Source organism: Phacochoerus africanus, chromosome 7 (genome assembly GCF_016906955.1).
Source record: "Phacochoerus africanus isolate WHEZ1 chromosome 7, ROS_Pafr_v1, whole genome shotgun sequence".
Taxonomy (NCBI): Eukaryota; Metazoa; Chordata; class Mammalia; order Artiodactyla; family Suidae; genus Phacochoerus; species Phacochoerus africanus.
Window position 1 is genome coordinate 71856630 of NC_062550.1, and position 19158 is coordinate 71875787.

Sequence of the window (19158 nt, forward strand, 5' to 3'; positions counted from 1 at the left end):
TTTTTTCTCTCAACTGTGAAAATTTAGTTCTCTATTATCTACAGACTATCATTTTGTGCTGTCATTTATATTTCCTATCTGGACAATGCTGTCCTGATTTCAGCACCATCTTTTGGCTTTCAATGAAGAATAAAAAGGGCTATTTCCTGTGTTTTCTAAAGTTTTTCTCATGTTTTGGGTACTGAGATAAATGTATGGGGAGTCCATACCTACATGATACATGACACAGAGACTTACGTGATTTTGTAAGCAGTAGCAGTAACTCTTAAAATACACCTTCTTTTTTTTTTTTTTTTGTCTTTTTGCCATTTTTTGGGCCACTCTCGCGGCATATGGAGGTTCCCAGGCGAGGGGTCAAATCGGAGCTGTAGCCACCAGCCTACGCCAGAGCCACAGCAATGCGGGATCTGAGCCGAGTCTGCCACCTACACCACAGCTCACGGCAACACCGGATTGTTAACCCACTGCGCAAGGCCAGGGATCGAACCCGCAACCTCATGGTTCCTAGTCTGATTCATTAACCACTGCGCCACGACAGGAACTCCACACCTTCTTGAGGAAGAGGTATGCTTTCTCTGAAGTTTGCTTTGGATGTAAATCTATTTGTTTGTTTAGGTTCCCAGGCCAGGGCTCAAACCTGAGCCGCAGCAGTGACCCTGCCAAGTCCTTAACCACTAAACCGCCAGGGAATTCCTTTACTAACTTTTTTTAAACTATTTGTTAGCATTAGTCTGCCTAACAATTGCCCATTTATTAAGGTAACACAGTTGGTTATCCATGGAGAGACTCCCTGATGCAAACTGTCCCCTGCCGCTCCGGTTTCCTGGTTTCCATTCCCAGATCACTATGCATCCCCTATTTACTTAATGGTAGTTAGTAAACCACCTTCTAAACAAGCAAGGCCTTCTGAGGATTTGGCACTATCTTTAGAAGTGAGATACAAAGAAGAGCGTTTAACAACTCCGGATTACCTGAAAGTCTGAAGGTCATAGAACTCTAGTCAGTTGAACCATAAGCTCTAGTTCTCAGTTTCTTTTAAATTTATTTTAACAATTATTTGCTTATTTAATAGCCATTAGTTGAGTGTCTTCTATGTGCCAAGTTGGGGGTACAGCAGTGAACAAGGTATATGCTTCAGTCTTCTTTGACCTTCTTGTAAGGGAAGGTAAATACTGAATCAGTAATTACAGCAAAGCACATGGACTTTATAGACATAATGAAGTTTAAGGGTTTTGATTTCCTTGAATATGATATTCCCCTGAGAAAGCATGTTTAAACTGAGAACTTTACGGGCTTCTGACAGGGATGCTAAGGCAAAGCTGTATGAAGGATGAGCTAGTAGCCTCAGTCTCTTCTAGCACTCTTTACCAGAAATATTTCCAGGATTCTCGAACAAAGTCATGCCAATATTGTTCCCTCTTCATTTTCCCCATCATACTCAACCTCTGTTTTATCAATATACCTTAATAATTATATTGATGTTAACCAGTGTCCCCCATTAGAACTGAGTCTCTCAAGAACAGGTTTTTTTTCTTTTTTTCCCTTCCCTCTGTAGGTCCACTGTTCCCTGTCTGACCCTACACGGGTACAACTGCCATATAAATAGCAGGTGGCAGCACTGTAAAATTTAACAAATATATATCCTGTTTGTCAGACACTAAATTAAACACTTTGTATATATTATGTAATTTAATTCTGCGGAGAACTTTGGTAGGGTATGGTTTACTAGTTCTGTTATCAACAGTTTATAAATAAATAGTCTGAAACTCCAGATGGCTAGCCCATGATTACATATCTAGAAAGTAACAGTTATTTGTTATTCTATTGTTCTGATTCCAAATCCCCTGGTCATGCCAAAATGCTACACTGAGAACATAATTGTTACAGTGTCAGTTTGTGACCTAGGGCATTTAAACCTGTGTAAGTGCCAGTATGAAAGGGTACATGTATAATTACATTCTATGGTGCACTGATAATAAACTGTTTTGTGTCATCGTGCTGTACATGCATTTCATTCATGTCTCTACTTTAAGTGTTGTTTGCTCAGAAAGGCTTTCCCTGCCCCTTTATCTAAAATAGTCTTAGGTGTTTTTAAAAAAAAAAAAAAAAAAATGGAGTTCCCGTCATGGCGCAGTGGTTAGTGAATCCGACTAGGAACCACGAGGTTGCGGGTTCGATCCCTGGCCTCGCTCAGTGGGTTAAGGATCTGGCGTTGCTGTGAGCTGTGGTGTAGGTTGCAGACGTGGCTCGGATCCCGCGTTGCTGTGGCTCTGGCGTAGGCCGGTGGCTACAGCTCCGATTTGACCCCTAGCCTGGGAACCTCCATATGCCGCAGAAGCGGCCCAAGAAATCAAAAAAAAAAAAAAAAAAAAAGAATATAAATTCTGTGCATGGGGGGGGGGGTTTATTTGACTTACTCTTGGCTGTATTCCTAGTGGTTAAAGACTGGCAGGGAATAGGCACTCGGTCAGTATTTATGAAATGAATACAGAACTATAGGGAGTGAAACGCAATTTTATGTTGCTTATGGAGAAAATGAGCTTTGGAGTTGGGTCTGCTTTTGAGGTCAGATCTCACTGATATAATTTTCTAGCAGTGATACCTTAGGCAAGTTTACTAACTTCTCTTGAGTCTAAACTGCTAGGAGGATTAAATGAGAAAAGTACCTAAGGAACTCTGTAGTCAGTGTATATTGCCATTATTATCATTAACATCCCTATGGTAGCTTAGTAGTGAAATAAGTTGCCTCTTGTTTTATTTTTTATTTAGTGACATATGGAAGACAGCAGTGATTAAAATGGTTTTAATTGAGCTTGAAGTGAAGCCAGGTTTTAAATGAGCACAAACGAGTTAGCATTTATTTATAATCTTGCTTCCTGCCAATCACCTTGCCAAGTGCTTTACATATACTATCTTATTCTAATCTTTTGTATTCTGGTAAGTAGATATTAGATTCATTTCACAGGTAAGAAATTATATTCAGGAATTCCTGTTGTGGGGCAACAGAAATGAATCCAACTAGTATCAGAGGATGCAGGTTCCAATCCCTGGCCTCGATCAGTGAATCAGGGATCTGGCGTTGGCAGTGCACTGTGGTGTGGGTTGCAGACTGTGCTCAGATCTGGCGTTGCTGTGGCTGTGGTGTGGGCCGGCAGCTATAGCTCTGATTCCATCCCTAGCCTGGGAACGTCCATATGCCGCAGATGTGACCCTAAAATAAAAAAAAATTAGATCAGAGGCTAACCATTTTGTCCAAAGACATGAAGAAGAAATAACAATGGTAGGATCAGAAATCAAGCATCTCTAACATGACACTAATACACACCTTAAAAGTTTTTCCTGGAGTCCCTATTGTGGTGCAGTGGTTAACGAATCCGACTAGGAACCATGAGGTTGCAGGTTCGATCCCTGCCCTTGCTCAGTGGGTTAAGGATCCGGTGTTGCTGTGAGCTGTGGTGTAGGTCGCAGACGCGGCTCGGATCCTACGTTGCTGCTCCGGCGTAGGCCGGTGGCTACAGCTCCAATTCGACCCCTAGCCTGGGAACCTCCATATGCCGCGGGAGCAGCCCAAGAAATAGCAAAAAAAGACCAAAAAAAAAAAGTTTTTCCTTTTTTTTTTTTTTTAACTGCCTTTCCTAGAGCTCAAGGGGACAAAAATCTGAGGGTTAAAAATTTAGGGTAAAAATCTGAGGGTTAAAAATTTAGGGTATGTAAGTAAAAATTTAGGGTATGTAAGACTTGATACCACAGGTTGGAGCCCCTGTAAAGGGTTCATGAACACTGTTTAAAGGAGAAAAACAAGTTATCTTGAAATTTTCTGCCATTGATAATGCAAAGATCCAAGTAAGAGTAGTACTTTTTGTCTGCTAGTGAAAGAATAGAAACTACAGTAAGCAGTGGCATTAGTTTTGCTTTTTTGTTTTTTTGTTTTTATATGGAAGATAGTGCATTTGAGCTTGGAGCAGTATACAAGCTTCATGTATCTAGGGAGTAATGAGCCTTGGAGAATCATGAGGTAAACTAATTTCCTTGGATAGAGCTAGTTGGATTTTGTAGGGAGTTTGAAGAGGCTTGTTTTCCAATGGGATCATAAGGTATGTTCAAATTCCTGTAAACTAATGGTTCATACCAGTAAGAATCTGGCTGAATCCAGCCTCATAACAACCAAGTTAGAAATAATGGAGTTTTTTAATTGCTTTGTTTGTGTAATTTGACTTTGTCAGTGATTCCATTAGCCTTTGGATTGCAAGGTTTGAACATTCTGTCTGGGAAAAACAGAATTAAAGCAGTTGGGGTGAAATTCCTTTTGGTTTTTATATAACAGATTGCAATTTACCCTACTTTTTTACAGAAATGAGTGAAACTGATTCCCTATTAGATAGGGTCTGAAAAGTTGAGGAAAAATTTGTATTTTTTCCTTCAGCAGCTGGAATTTTTTGATATCTCAGAGATCTAAATGCACTGGAATTAGCTGAAATTGATTCCTTTATAAATTTTATCTTATTTATATCCAATAAGTTTACATTATACATGCAAGAGAAATCTTTGTGAATCATAGGGTGTATCTTAGGAGGAACATTTTGCATAATTTTCAAAATCATTCTCTTACTCCACTGTGATTTGATTAGTATTAAAGGTTCTTAATCAGACTACTAATCTTAAACCAAATAGTTCTGAGCATCATTCCCAATGTTTCAGGTGATGAAGAAGAATTGTGAAATCCTAATTTCAGAATTTCTCAGAAAAGCTAGTTTCACTTATCCGAACTGAATGTTGATTTATAATTCAGAGTGTTAGACTACAGAATAAAAACTGATAAGATATAGAAAGATGATTTCCACTATATTTACATTATGGTAGAGTTTGCTGGTATCTTGTGAATAATTTATATGTCAGAAGATTCATACAGATACTTTGTAATTTCTCCATGCTCATTATATATGATTTGAGGTGTACCTTGAAAGAAGTGTGGGACTCAACTAAAAATGGGGCTTTAGAAAAGGTATTAAAATGTGTGTTAAGTATTCATAGAAAAAGTAACCAGTTGGACTGGATTTATTTGGGGAAAATAGGAGTAGAGAAGTAGGTTAGGTAGAAGTTGGATTGTGAGGGCTCTTCACACCATATTAAGGAAATTAAAAGCACCTTAACTTGGGCTAGAAGTAACATTGAACTAGACATTGTTGAATCTGGATTCTAGTTTTTGCTTTACCATTGACTAGGCCCTTACCTAGACCCAGAGTATAGACTCCGTTTTATTCTAGATGCTAAAGAAAATGCAGTGTATCTACTAGGTGTCTGATACATCTTAGACTAGATATAACAATTCATAGATGCCAGTTGAATTAGTGAATTAATTCTAACTTTGACATTGTGTTAATCTCTTTGCCCTTCAGTTGCCTCATTTGAACAAGTAGGGACTCTAACTCAGATTCTTTCTAGACATGTGGTCCTATGGCCATCTTGTAGATGTGGAGAACTGTTAACCATATTTGAGTAGTGTAATGTGAGTTAAATGATGTTGGATGATTGGAAATGATTAAATGTCAGATGATTAGATGAAGCTAGATTATTGAGCTGGCCACGGTGTAAAATACAAAATGGAGAGAATAGAAATTGTGAGGCCCATCTTAAATGGGTCTGGGCTTAAAGAGGTAAGATGTTGATAATCTTGACTTTGGTGTTCATAGTTGTTATGCAGAAGAGGCGTGATTTTGAGAGATAGTAAAGAAGCCAGTAAAAATCTCATTTTGTCTGATGAGATCTTTGGCCATTGGAGAAGCAGTAGTGATACTAGCAGCAGAACTATTTATCAGCTGTTTTAAACATTTCTCTTAGTTTAAAGAGTTCACAGAGAATAATAGTACCTAAGTATTGTGGGAGAAGAAGCATCAAAGAATGACTAAGGTTTCTATTCTGGATCATGAAAATAACGATACCATTGAACAAAATGGGGGAAATCCAGAAAAAGGCCAACTTGAAAAGAAGGAAAAAATAGAGTGTAGACATGTAAATTGTTAAGTGTGTGCGAATGATATTTTACTGTACATATTGAAAACTTTTCTTTTTAGGACTCTACCTGTGGCATATGGAAGTTCCCTAGACTAGGGGTCGAATTGGAGCTACAGCTGCCAGCCTACCCACAGCCACAGCAACGCCAGATCCAAGCCACATCTACAACCTACACCACAGCTTGCAGCTAACGCCATATCCTTAGCCCACTGAGCAAGGCCAGGGATTGAACCTGCAACCACTTGGATACTGTCGGGTTCTTAACCCACTGAGCCACAACGGGAACTCTGAAGACTTTCGATATATAGAAAAGGCTGGTCTTTATATATTTAAGCATTTTTTGGCCAACATTATGCCTTTGTCCAAAAAAAAAAAACCAAACTACCTCATTTTTTGTTTTGTTTGTTGTAAAAATCTACTCATACATTTATGTCTGATAAACCTGTGAAACAGGGAACATGATACCTGTTTTCTAGCTCTTTTGTTTTCGTCTAGCCAAGCATGGTCCTAAGCAGGCTTGGAACACTTAAATTAAAGGTAATGCTAGACCAGAGTTCCTATCGTGGCCCAGCAGGTTAAGGACCCAGTGTTGTTTCTGTGAGGATGTGGGTTTCATCCCTTACCTCACTCAGTGGGTTAAGGATCTGGCATTGCCACAAGCTGTAGTATAGGTCACAGATGTGGCTCAGATCCAGTGTTGCCGTGGCTGAGGCGTAGGCTGCAGCTGGAGTTCCAATTCCACCCTGGCCCTAGAACTTCCATGTGCTGCAGGTATAGGTGTAAAAAGAAAAAAATTAATGACAGTTAAATGCTAGACTACATTGCTGTATATCTGACCATTATCTAGCATCCTAGACTACCTACTTAATTGTGATGAATTGTGTTGAACAGGAGATCAGTGGCAACTGCTTTGAAATAGCTTGTTAGAAGCAATAGTCATTTCTAGCCTTTAGAGTAGAAGTATTCCTACCAGATAACTTTCAAGCTCTTATGCTTCTGTTACTGAGTAATTTAAGCCTCAGTACCCACTGTCTTTTTTTTTTGGTCATTCCTGTGGCACATGGAAGTTCCTAGGCCAGGGATCGAACTCATGTCACAGCAGCAACCTGAGCCACTACAGTGATAACACTGGGTCTTTAACTCGCTGCGCCACAGGGAACTCCAGTAACCATTGTTGTCTTGATGGAGATTCAGGCTTACCAGATTACAAGGGATAGCATTTTGTTATGTTATCCATTATAACAATGCAATGATCAGTGCTTTTTCTACCATCTTTGTTAATGCCATGAAGAAAAACCTTTCTTTAATCATTAAAATCAAAGTAGTAGTAGAGTTCTGTTGTAGCTCAGTGGTAATGAACCAGCTAGTATCCATGAAGACAGGGGTTTGATCCCTGGCCTCGCTCGGTGGATTAAGGACCAGTATTGCCGTGAGCTGTGGTGTAGATTAGACTCAGCTTGGATCCTGCGTTGCTGTGGCTGTTGCATAGGCTGGCAGCAGCAGCTGTGATTGACCCCTAGCCCGGTCATTTCCATATGCTGTAGGTGTGACCCTAAAAAGCAAAAAATAAATAAATAAATAAATAAATAAAATTAAAGTCAAAGGAGTAGTTACTTGGGTCTGTGAGATCATCCTGACAAATGGAAATATCTTTAGGTAGATGTACATATTGAGGCTTTTAATATTAAGGGGTAAAGGATAAGAATACATTCTCCTCACTTCTATGTACTAATTCACAGCTATTTAATTTTTTAATACCATGAGAGAGTGATAAGGCAGTTTATGTTATTGTCACCACTTTTTCAATTAGGTAAACAGAGGAACTACTATGCTCAGTTTTCAAGGGAGTTTAAGGAATATGGCCCAGGTCACAGTCTTAAATATATGAGAGGTTGAACTGGGAACTCAACCCCAGTATTGGGATTTCCCTGTCCAATGTTCTTTTGGCTGTATATTCTGAGTTTACATTTTGGTCATTGGATTCAATCCTCATTTTCTTTTAAAACCTAGTTTCAATATGATTGAGGGGAAGGGCATGTTTAGATAAATAGATTTCTAGTGTGGGTTTTGATGTCAAGGAGGCAAAACCTGTGGACGTAATGGGTGGAGCTTTGAGCAAATAAAAATCTTATTTTGCTTGTCTAGAGATCTGTTGCTGTTGGAGGAGAAGCAAGAGGAATAGTAGCAGAATAAGTTTCCCTGCTGTTCAGCATGTAGTTTTGTTTAAAGGGCTGATCTAGAATAAGTAGATTGTTGGCTGAGCAGAGCATACTCATGTGTGAGAGTTGGGGAAGCATGGCTATTGTTAAGCAAGAAACTAAACTTGAGCCTCATTTTGATGTCTGCCTTGCTTATGCTGTGGGCTGATTTACTCTGTTAATTTACATCTTTTCCATTTCCCCCCTCATTTTCCTCTAACTCTAACAAGTCTATTTTGCCTTTTCTAATGGATTTTACAAAGAAAGATTTTTGCTCAGTGTTTGTCATCGTAAATTCTCATTGCTGTTGCTGCCCTCAAAAGGATTGTGTAAATGAGGTGGGTAAGAGTTTCAAATATATACAAAAGCTGGGTTGTAGCCATTTGATGATACGTGTGGAAAGTTTCAGTTAAAGAATTGAGATTGTTACTTCAGGATGTTTTTTAAAAAACTTTAGTTTTGTAGTTTAGTTAACTTAAACGGCATTTTGTGTGAGGAGGGAGATTTCTTTCAATTCTGAATTGGTTAGGAAAAGTTTTACTTTTATGAAAAAAATAAATGTTACCCTAACACATTTGAAACTTAAGCTTTTGAGAAGCAAGTACTGACATGGCAGTTTTTAAGTTTTAGAAGATTGAACTGGAGACTGTATTATGACTCACTTTTATTTTTCCAGCAGATTAGTTGGCAAACTGTAAATACATAGAATTGACAGAAAAACTCAGTTTATAAAATGCATGTATGTGTTTGGGGGTTTTCTTAGTTTAAGTAAAGCAACATATTTTATAAACATTTTTATCAACTTTTAATGTGCCCTTGGAGAATCACAGTTGTTGGATTGGGCGGGGTTTTTGTTGTACTCCATTTGAGATTACACAAAAGTCACCTTTTTAAAAAATTTTGAATATATAATTTATGTAACTTCAAAAGTATCTTAAATGGATTTATATTAGCTGTTCAAGACATATTTTAATGCGGGGAAAACATACTACTGTTTCATATTAAAAAACATACTATGACACTACTGCCTAGAGAGAGATTCTGTGAATTAATTACAGCAGTAAGCTTAATTTCTCTTATATGTAATACATTGGCCCAATTTATCTACCTTAGCACTCTTTTCTGTTTAGTATTTTTGAACCTCATTCAGAACAGGTGACTAAAACTTGGCTTCTGCTGGTCAGAATGGGACTAGAATAGGACTTTGTGGCTAAATCAGGGGAGTATAGGAAAAAGGTGACATTTGGAGGAGTTTTAGACTCTGAGTTGATTATCTTTGTTGAAATACATGGAATAAAAGGAAAAAGATGAAATATTGTCATTTAGAACTTTATTATTTTATTCTGTCTGGTGCTTAAAATCATGTTTTAGAATAATCTTTAAACCAACTCCTTCTAATTTAAAAGAATTACCAGTTATAAAAAAAGATAGTTCTCTTATTTCTTAAGAAAAAGAAGCCTATGGTTATAGGTTATATATATATATCAAAACCTGTTTGTTTATTTTAAGCAGCTTTCCATCATGTGTCCCAGATGACTTTTCTGTAGGTCACTTTCAGGGTCAGTGAGGTTTCATACGAATTTTTACCTTTGCCTGTGTGTCATTTCTAATATACAGTCTCCATATACTCTCGTTTCTTCTCAAATGGTTCAGAGCACCACCGTTAGATGTTTTGATAATCCTGGCTTCTTGATAGTTGCTGAAATTTCTTCTTTGTCATTATCTAAGTGGGTAATATTTTAATACCAGCTGCTGGACTGGTAAGATGTCTCTTCTTTATTGACTGTCTTGGTTCCTGCAACATTTTTCAAGGCAGCGGTGGCATCTGAATATGTTGTATAGCATTGGTAAGGAATATTCTATCAAATCAATATTCTATCTATCAAATACATTGAGAAAGCAGCTTAACCTAGTAGAATCAAGGTATTTTATGATGCATAGTAGCTGGTTTTACTATTATGACTTTATGTCTCATTTGTTCAACTTGTATTTCTACTTGCAGATAGGAATTCCTGTTTGTAAAGCCAGGAATATATATGTCTGCGTGGATAGGATTAACAAGAGGATTGTTTATTTTTTAAGAATAACCAAGGATGAAAGCAGGTCCACTGTGGATCTTGGTGATTATTTTTCCAAGAGAATTCTTCACTTCCTTTTAACTCTAAGCTTTATTGTCTTTGGTAATTGCCTTTGAAGTCACAAGTGGCCTTAGGTTATCAAAGTTAATAATTCAGAGAACTTTCAACCTGGATATTACATTTGATTCTAATTCCCATGAATAGAGACAGACAGATATTATCCCCATTTACTAGATAGCGAATCTGAAGCTCAGAGCTGGAGTCTTTTAATATAATCAGTACATGTGTGATTTATTAACTTAATATGTAGAGTTTTATTGCAGGAGGCCAAACTATATTCCACCAAAATATATGTTTATAGAAATAGGAACATTTTTTTCTAACCATATTCTATATCCACTTTAACCACTTTCCTGTAACATTTGGAATATGCAAAGGCCAACTATGTATTAATGTCCAATTTTACCAAAGAACAATCTTTCAGATAGTCTTCTGCCAATAGTGAATGTTCTACAGACTTAATACACATTATTTTAGATTGTTCTTCCCATTATTTTAATAAATAGCATCTTAAAAATTGCTTTTATGTACCTTTAAATGCTTATTGTAAAAAACTAAAAATAGGAGTTCCATAGTTGCTGTCGTGGCGCAGTGGAAACAAATCTGACTAGGAACTATGAGGTTGCCAGTTTGATCCCTGGCCTCACTCAGTGGGTTAAGGATCCGGCATTGCCTTGAGCTGTGGTGGAGGTTGCAGACACAGCTCGGATCCTGCGTTGCTGTAGCTGTGGTGTAGGCTGGCAGCTGTTGCTCCCATTAGACCTCTAGCCTGGGAACCTCCATAAGCCAAGGGTGCTGCCCTAAAAAGCAGGGGGAAAAAAAAAAAAGAAAATAGGAGTTCCCGCTGAGGCTTAACGGGGTTTTCAAGAACCCACTAGTATCCATGAAGATTCAGGTTTGATCCCTGGCGTCGTTCTGTGGGTTAAGGATCCAGCGTCGCTGCAAGCTGCAGCTCCGATTTGACCCCTAGCCTGGGAACTTCAATATCTGCAGGTATAGCCCTAAAAAGAAAAAGAAAGAAATAATAAAAACAAAATCCCCAGTGTTTCTATTACCAGAGAACTTACAGTGAGCATGATCCTTTTTCTTCTTTTCTTTCTTAAAACGGATCTTGTTTTCTTTAGCCCTAGTTTGAAAGGCTATCCTGGCTTGCTCAATTAAAGCAGCGTTTTACTTTGGCACCATTATTTTCTTATTTTCATTAGAATGATTATTTGAAGACAGAGACCAGTTGAAAAACTTAGCTGGACTTGAAAAATGAGAAGACCAAGGAAAATGCAAATAATGATCTTCATAGTCATTCCTCAGAAACCAGCCTTTTAAATACATGGATTTTTCATTTTAGAGACAGGCTTAAAGTTACCATTACACAGTTCCTTGCTGTGAAAAGTTAGCCCTGGAGGTAGAATCCTCCAAATCCAGACTTTTGAATAATGCAGTGAGTAACTGATAACTTATCCCATCACAACTTTAGACTTTAGAGCTAACTGTTTGAAGTATTTCATTTCAGTCTGTGAGTCAATGCACACATTTCTATGATTTATCTTATTTTAATATGTATTGTCACTGAGATAGTAGCTGATTAGAATTTTATATATATCCTAACTTTTCTAGTTCCCCCCTGTATCATACTTCCTGTGTGTTATATGATTATGGACTTACATTGCCACTTGGACAGTATATCCATATAGCTACTACAGCTCAACCCATATGGTTACTTAGATGAGGTGAGAATAGATAATGAGCTGTTTTTCTCCACACCACCTCTTGCTCATATATATTTTCCACACACTGCTGAAATTTTATTTGAGAGGAATTTATACTCTGTGAAGATGACAGTGATGCTATTTAGTATTACATATAATAGTGATATTGAATTTTCTTCTGAAATTAATTAGAAAGCTTTAGTATCATACGGGTCTGATATATCACCTTTCATTTTGTTTCATATGTTCAAGACAATTTGCTCTTCAGTTATCGTACCAAACCAATCGAAATTCTTCACTCCTTCTATACTTGCTGAGTTTGTTAAAGAGTACTATAATAATAGAATACCTGCCAAACCAAGCATGTGAATTCATGTGCACACATGGGTACACTGTTCAAAATTGTTAAATGTTGTATTGATTAATGTGTTAGGAAATGAAGTTGAATAGAAGATCTAACCAGTTAGAACATTGGCTAACTTCTTTTTAGCCAATAACTTGCTTTACCTGAAACACAGCTAAAGATGTTAATAATAGCCTAAATTTTTCTCTATCCGTATCGAGGCCATGGAATTAAGCGACTCTACTATCTAACCATTCCCTGTTGTTATCTTGTAGGGGCTAAATTGCCTCTACCCTGTACTGATCCTGCATGGACCAGTCCTGCAGGCAAAAAAAAGCCAGGATGATAAGAAGGCAATCTACCAAAAAAAGAGAGAGACTGTTGGAATTTCTGTCGTGGCTCAGCAGTAATGAACCCGACTAGTATCCATGAGGATGTAGGTTCAATCCCTGGTCTTGCTCAGTGGGTTAAGTGTCTGGTGTTGCCATGAGCTGTGCTGTGGGTCACAGATGTGGCTCGAATACCAAGTTGCTGTGGCTGTGGTGTAGGCCAGTAGCCGCAGCAGCTCCTATTCGACCCCTAGCCTGGGAACTGCCCTAAAAAAAAAAAAAAAAAAAAAGGCAATCTAGTAGAACCTTAAGAAGCAAGTAAAATTTAAAGTTGAAAGTCCTTACCTTCATTAATGTGTTTCGGTGACTAATTTTATGATCTTCAGGGTGTGAAGCCAGCCAGTTTTGACAAAGTAGCAATTCCTGAAGTGAAGGAAATTATTGAGGGATGCATACGGCAAAACAAAGATGAAAGGTGAGTTGCCTCTTTTGACCTGGGTATTGCTTAAATAAAAATTTGGAATTGTAATCTTCTCTGAATAGAACATTCGGTCTAAGGTGTATTTATACTTCCTGCTAGTTTCTCTGTTTATGTCATGCAATATCTTTAAAAGTATAGCTCTGTCCATTGAAGGTAATATTTAGGTTTGATATACTAAAATGTAAAAATGTGGTTTGACAGAGCTTAAGTAAATCCGATACCCCTCAAACATAGCTGCTGCTTTTAATAAGAACTGCTTAAAGCATCAGCATAATTTATAAAACTGAGTAGGGTTCTGTCTCTAATACAGCTAATCTGTTCCTTACTCTTTTATCCATTGAATTCTAAAAGATAAAACAATAAAATATTAGCTTTTTGGAGTTCCCATTGTGGCTCAGTGGGTTAAGGCCCTGACATTGTCCCTGTGAAGATGTGGGTTCAATCCCTGCCCTCGCTCAGTGGGTTAAGGAGCCTGTATTGCTGCAAGCTGCAGCATAGGTTGCAAATGCAGCTCAGATTCGACCCCTAGCTTAGGAACTTACATGTGTCACAGGTGCAGCCATAAAAAGAAAAAATATATATATATAATTTGGCTCTTTAACATCAACTCAGCTATATAGTTCCTGATTTGCTGTTATTATGCTAGAATTGAAGAAGAGAGAAACATCAGAAGTCCTTTGAGTTAAAAAGAGACTGCTTCACCCAGAGCTTGGGAGGAGATCTGGCTTAGTCATTTATGCTAACAGAGGGCTTTTCTCAGAGGACTGGCAAGTATGTGATCTGCCATAAAGCTGATTCATTACCCATCAGGCATGGCAGATGTCCAGTGGCTGTTTTTGAAAAATAATCTGCCTTCACCATCCCCCTCTTTACCCTCTAAGGAAGAAAGAGTAGAGCAGCCAGTACAGATATAAATTGTAAATTGAGCGTAATCTACCTCCTAAAGTATGCAGGTGATTAGGTATATCAACCAAATTAAAGAATTCCCTATCTTCCCTTCTCCAATCTCATATTCTTTTCCTAACTTTGTTATTTGGAAGACCTTAACATGATGATCTTTAAGGCTTTTTAGTAGAAATTTAGTTTGGGTTTCTATTTTTATATACACTGATTGAAAAGGAGAGCCCTTAATCTCTTTAAGGGCTTTTTTTAAAACTATAAATAAAGGAATATTTGTTTCCAGTCTTAGAACATGTTACTCTTGTTTCATTTCTGGATGGAACAGTTTACTAGATTACAGGTATTTTGAGACTATTTGTCTAGAGAAAATTGTTCCATAGTCAGATTTCTGCTTGCCTAGCCCACAAGTTGTTGAATAAGCAATTGAGAGGATTTATTGGAGTAAATAAAAGTTGCTGTAGTGGAAGGTAAGGTACTAGAAATAAAAAGATTTTCGAGTTTTGATTCCACCATTTGTGACTTTTACAACTATGAACAAGATTGTCAGTCTCTCTGAGGATCCATTTTCTAATAATCAGGAAATGATATCTCATTGGATGTTGGTCAAAGATCAGATGAGATCATATATATATATATGTGAGGGTTTTTTGTTAACTTCAAGCACTATGTAAATGATTATGTGGTATTTTGAAGCTATGATATTCTATGTATTACTTGCTATTATTAGTACACTATTAACTAATAAGAGGTTAGATCATTAGATTTTAAAAGTATCACTTTCAGCTCAATTCATAAATTGATGGCATAAATTATTCATAAATAAGAGGTTCTGATATTCTATAATTTGAGTAAAACTATAATTACTGTTCAAATGGAGCAATGTAGAAATGAGTTACAAAATTCTCCTTGTTTTTCTTCTTGCAGTCTTTTTTCATTATTCCACATCTTAACAGTGATCAGCCATACTTAAAAAGCATTTTTTAAATTTAATGACATTTTGTTTTCCTTTTCTTTCTTTTCCCTCTCTTTGGAAGATATTCTATCAAAGACCTTTTGAACCATGCGTTCTTCCAGGAGGAAACAGGAGTACGGGTAGAATTAGCAGAAGAAGATGATGGAGAAAAGATAGCCATTAAATTATGGCTACGTATTGAAGACATTAAGAAATTAAAGGGAAAATACAAAGACAATGAAGCTATTGAGTTTTCCTTTGACTTGGAGAGAGATGTGCCAGAAGATGTTGCTCAAGAAATGGTAAATTAGCACTAATCAGCCATTTAAAAATTGGTGTAGATTTATATGCATTGATACTGGTGAGCAAAAAAGCAGTTTATAAAGCAGTATGTATGGCATATCCCATTGATACAGAATTGTATTGCTTAGTCACCCCAAAAGTTGTTTTTATTTTAGGAGACATGTGTAAACAGAGATTGTATAGGGATAGATGAACAGATGAGCAGACAGATGGATAGAAAGAAAGAACCAGAAGGCATTCTAAAGTAATTTTGAAAGTCTGTAAGGTTGACTGTCTCCTAGTTAGTATAAGCCTATTTAGTTAGAATGATAGGTAATGTTTTCCAGATACTTAGACATTAGCCTTTAATCAGTCATCTGGATAATCTTATAAATAGATCAAATGTTATTTATATTTCGAAGGGAGTTTTCAAGAGCAATTATTAGTAGGCAGCCTTTGATGAATAATTTTTGAAGTATGTCTAAGAAGGAAACACTTCACCAATCTTAGGTTTGCAGAGATACTCATAGCATATCTCTGCTAGAATTTATGAGAACCATTTTAATAATAGTTACCTTTGAGAGGGGGTCTGGTGTGAAAGAGGTACTTATTTTTTTAATCGTTAGTTTTTTACATTGTTTGAGGCTTTTTGTTTTGTTTTTAACCTTCTATATTTACCACAACTGTTTTATCTGGTTAAATGGTTGTCTAGTAAAAGGAAGTAAAGGCAACAGAGGTTAGTATTGATGGTTACCTGAGAGTGGGAAATAGAGTAAATATAATCAAAATGAGCTTTTTGGTTTTTGTTTTGTTGTAATAATTAATGAAGATACATCCACCCCATGAGTATCTCCAAAAATGGTGGGGAAGTATATAATGCAGACCAGCAGTTTCACAGTTTCATTATGGCCAGTCTTTAAAAAGAGTTCTGTCTTCCCCCTTCTCTATTTTCTCCCCCAAAGTGCCCTTTTTTTGTTTTGTATTCAGTTTGTTTTCTTTTGATTTCCTACTGGTTCCTTATGTATGCTTTTATACTGTAGGTAGAGTCTGGGTATGTCTGTGAAGGTGATCACAAGACCATGGCAAAAGCTATCAAAGATAGAGTATCATTAATTAAGAGAAAACGAGAGCAACGACAGCTAGTGCGGGAGGAACAAGAAAAAAGAAAGCAGGAAGAGAGCAGTCTGAAACAGCAGGGGGAGCAACAGTCAAGTGCTTCCCAGGCAGGAATCCTGCAGCCCTCTTCTGCCAGCACAGGCCTACCTGCTGCCGCTACCACTTCAGCCTCCGTTTCCACGCAAGTAGAGCCAGAGGAGCCTGAGGCAGATCAGCATCAACAGCTGCAGTACCAACAACCTAGTATATCTGTGTTATGTAAGTATTTGGAGAAGTAGATAACTCCTAATTTTTTTTCTTTTTAGGGCCGCACCCACAGCGTATGGACGTTCCCAGGCTAGGGGTCAAATCAGAGCTCTAGCTGCTGGCCTACACCACAGCCACAGCAGTGCAGAATCTGAGCCGTGTCTGCGACCTTCACCACAGCTCAGGGCAATGCCAGATCCTTAACCTACTGAGTGAGGCCAGGGATCAAACCTGTGTCCTTCGGTATACTAATCGGATTCATTTCCGCTGAGCCACAACGGGAACTCCTAGATACTCCTGATTAACTTTTTATCTTCTTGGCCATCATTTTGTACTGGCCTCTTGGTTTTGAATTACAAATCCAATGTATAAATAAGATGTTTGAAATGGTTGCCATCACCCTTTTCTTTCTGTTCTTAGGTCCATGGCTAATAGAATAGAAGGATGAGGCAGTAAGGAGATGTGATTAAGACAATGAAACAGTTTTACAGATTTCAATACTTTCTAATTTGTAGATCTCTACTTTCTATAATTCCCTTTTCATAATAATGAAAAGTGAACAAGTTTATCTTAGCTACCTATTATTGAACCTATTTTTTTTTTGTCTTTTGTCTTTTCTGTTGTTGTTGTTGTTGCTATTTCTTGGGCCGCTCCCGCGGCAAATGGAGGTTCCCAGGCTAGGGGTTGAATCGGAGCTGTAGCCACCGGCCTACGCCAGAGCCACAGCAACTCGGGATCCGAGCTGCGTCTGCAACCTACACCACAGCTCACGGCAATGCCGGATCGTTAACCCACTGAGCAAGGGCAGGGACCGAACCTGCAACCTCATGGTTCCTAGTCGGATTCGTTAACCACTGTGCCACAACGGGAACTCCATTTTTTTTTTTTTTGTCTTTTGTCTTTTCTGTTGTTGTTGTTGAACCTATTAATCTGGTTCCACTCTTTTAGCAAAGCTAAATAATGTATTAATTAGAAACTAAGGAGACTGCTAGTTATTAATTGAATTACTTTCTTAATAGTTTCCACAGTTAAGACTTTGGAAGCTGTGTCAAACTTCAGACTAACATTTCCCCTTGTTCTTTAGGTGGTAAAATTTTGTGATGGTCAGGATTTTTTTTTTTTTAAAGAAAATTTTTTTCTATATGGATTCCCTCATTTAAACGTAGAAATCTACTTGGTAAAATTAGTATTTATTATTTACTTAGTTCAGGTCTGTGCAAAGGAAAAAACCATGTAACCCTAAGATCAGGGGTTTGTCATGAGAAAATGCGAACCTCCTTTTTGTGATATGTCTCTCTGTCTTGTTTTTTTGGCCATTTATTTCTCCTTCAGCTGACGGGACGGTTGACAGTGGTCAGGGATCTTCTGTCTTCACAGAATCTCGAGTGAGCAGCCAACAGACAGTTTCATATGGTTCCCAGCATGAGCAGGCACATTCTACTTGCACACTGCCAGGGCATACAGCGTCTGTTGTCCAGGCACAGGCTCAGCCCCATGGGGGTTATCCACCCTCAAGTATGGTGAGTAACTGCATAAGAGGGGAAGCTAATGATGATAGCCACTAGGTAATGGGTTCAGTTCAGACTCTTCTACTGAACAAGTAACAGCATGCATTCCAAGTTAAAAAGTACAAATGGTGTATTTCTAAAGGAAGTAGGTTTACTATAGAGTATAATTGGAGCAGTTCAGGCAGAATGGGATATATATTAGTATTGCGAAGAAACTATTTACAAGATTTAAATTAATCTGAATTCGATTAAAGATAATGTTCTCTTTAGCACTTCAGGGTTGAAACTGTACAAAGGAATGTAGCTGGGCATATATATACATGGCTTAGGGGTGGGGGGGCAGGGATTTTTCAAAAGTTACTTATTAAAAGAGTTACTAAGTATTTTCTGTAAGATGTCTTATTGTGTAGAAAACAGGTAAGACCTTCAAACTGTTATAGAATGCTGCATGTGAGTACTCTGCAGTGAAAGAATCCTTTATGTGTATGACCATTTAATTTAGCGCTTGTGTTTAGTTAATCATGAGTTGCTGTGCGTGTTCTTGCCTTAAAGTCTGTGTTGGACACAAGTTCCTTCCCCAGTATATGTTCATCTGCTTTTTCCCTTTATTTGGTATCTGTTTTATGACTGATTTTTTTTTCAGAATCAACTTACAGAAATTATTTCCTGAAATATTTTATATCTATGCATATGTACACATACCTACATGCACACATATTCATACATTATTACCTATGTTTTTACATTAGCCACTCCTGCTTCTCATATAGAGAATGTTCAAGTAGATCATTAGCTAATACCCCTTTTCTTTTGCTGACCCTCCACAAAGTCTTCAGAAGCAAATAAGATGCATTTTCTGCCTCATGAAGGAATTGAGAATAAACTGGTCACTGTAGGGCTCTTGTTTAGTGAGCTCTCTAGGCAGATAGATTTTCCTTCTTTCTCAG

The 19158-nt window shown here is 37.7% G+C and overlaps 1 protein-coding gene across 15 annotated transcripts in view; it reads left to right on the top strand.

The window, feature by feature from the left end:
• WNK1 (WNK lysine deficient protein kinase 1) overlaps positions 1-19158 on the top strand; it is a 141476-nt gene that overhangs the window by 78618 nt on the left and 43700 nt on the right. For all 15 annotated transcript variants that reach the window (XM_047787859.1, XM_047787863.1, XM_047787860.1 and 12 more), the window contains exons 5-8: positions 13113-13201; positions 15142-15361; positions 16382-16715; positions 18036-18223. In XM_047787859.1, the coding sequence (XP_047643815.1) occupies positions 13113-13201; positions 15142-15361; positions 16382-16715; positions 18036-18223 (831 nt within the window). The remainder of the gene's footprint in view (positions 1-13112; positions 13202-15141; positions 15362-16381; positions 16716-18035; positions 18224-19158) is intronic.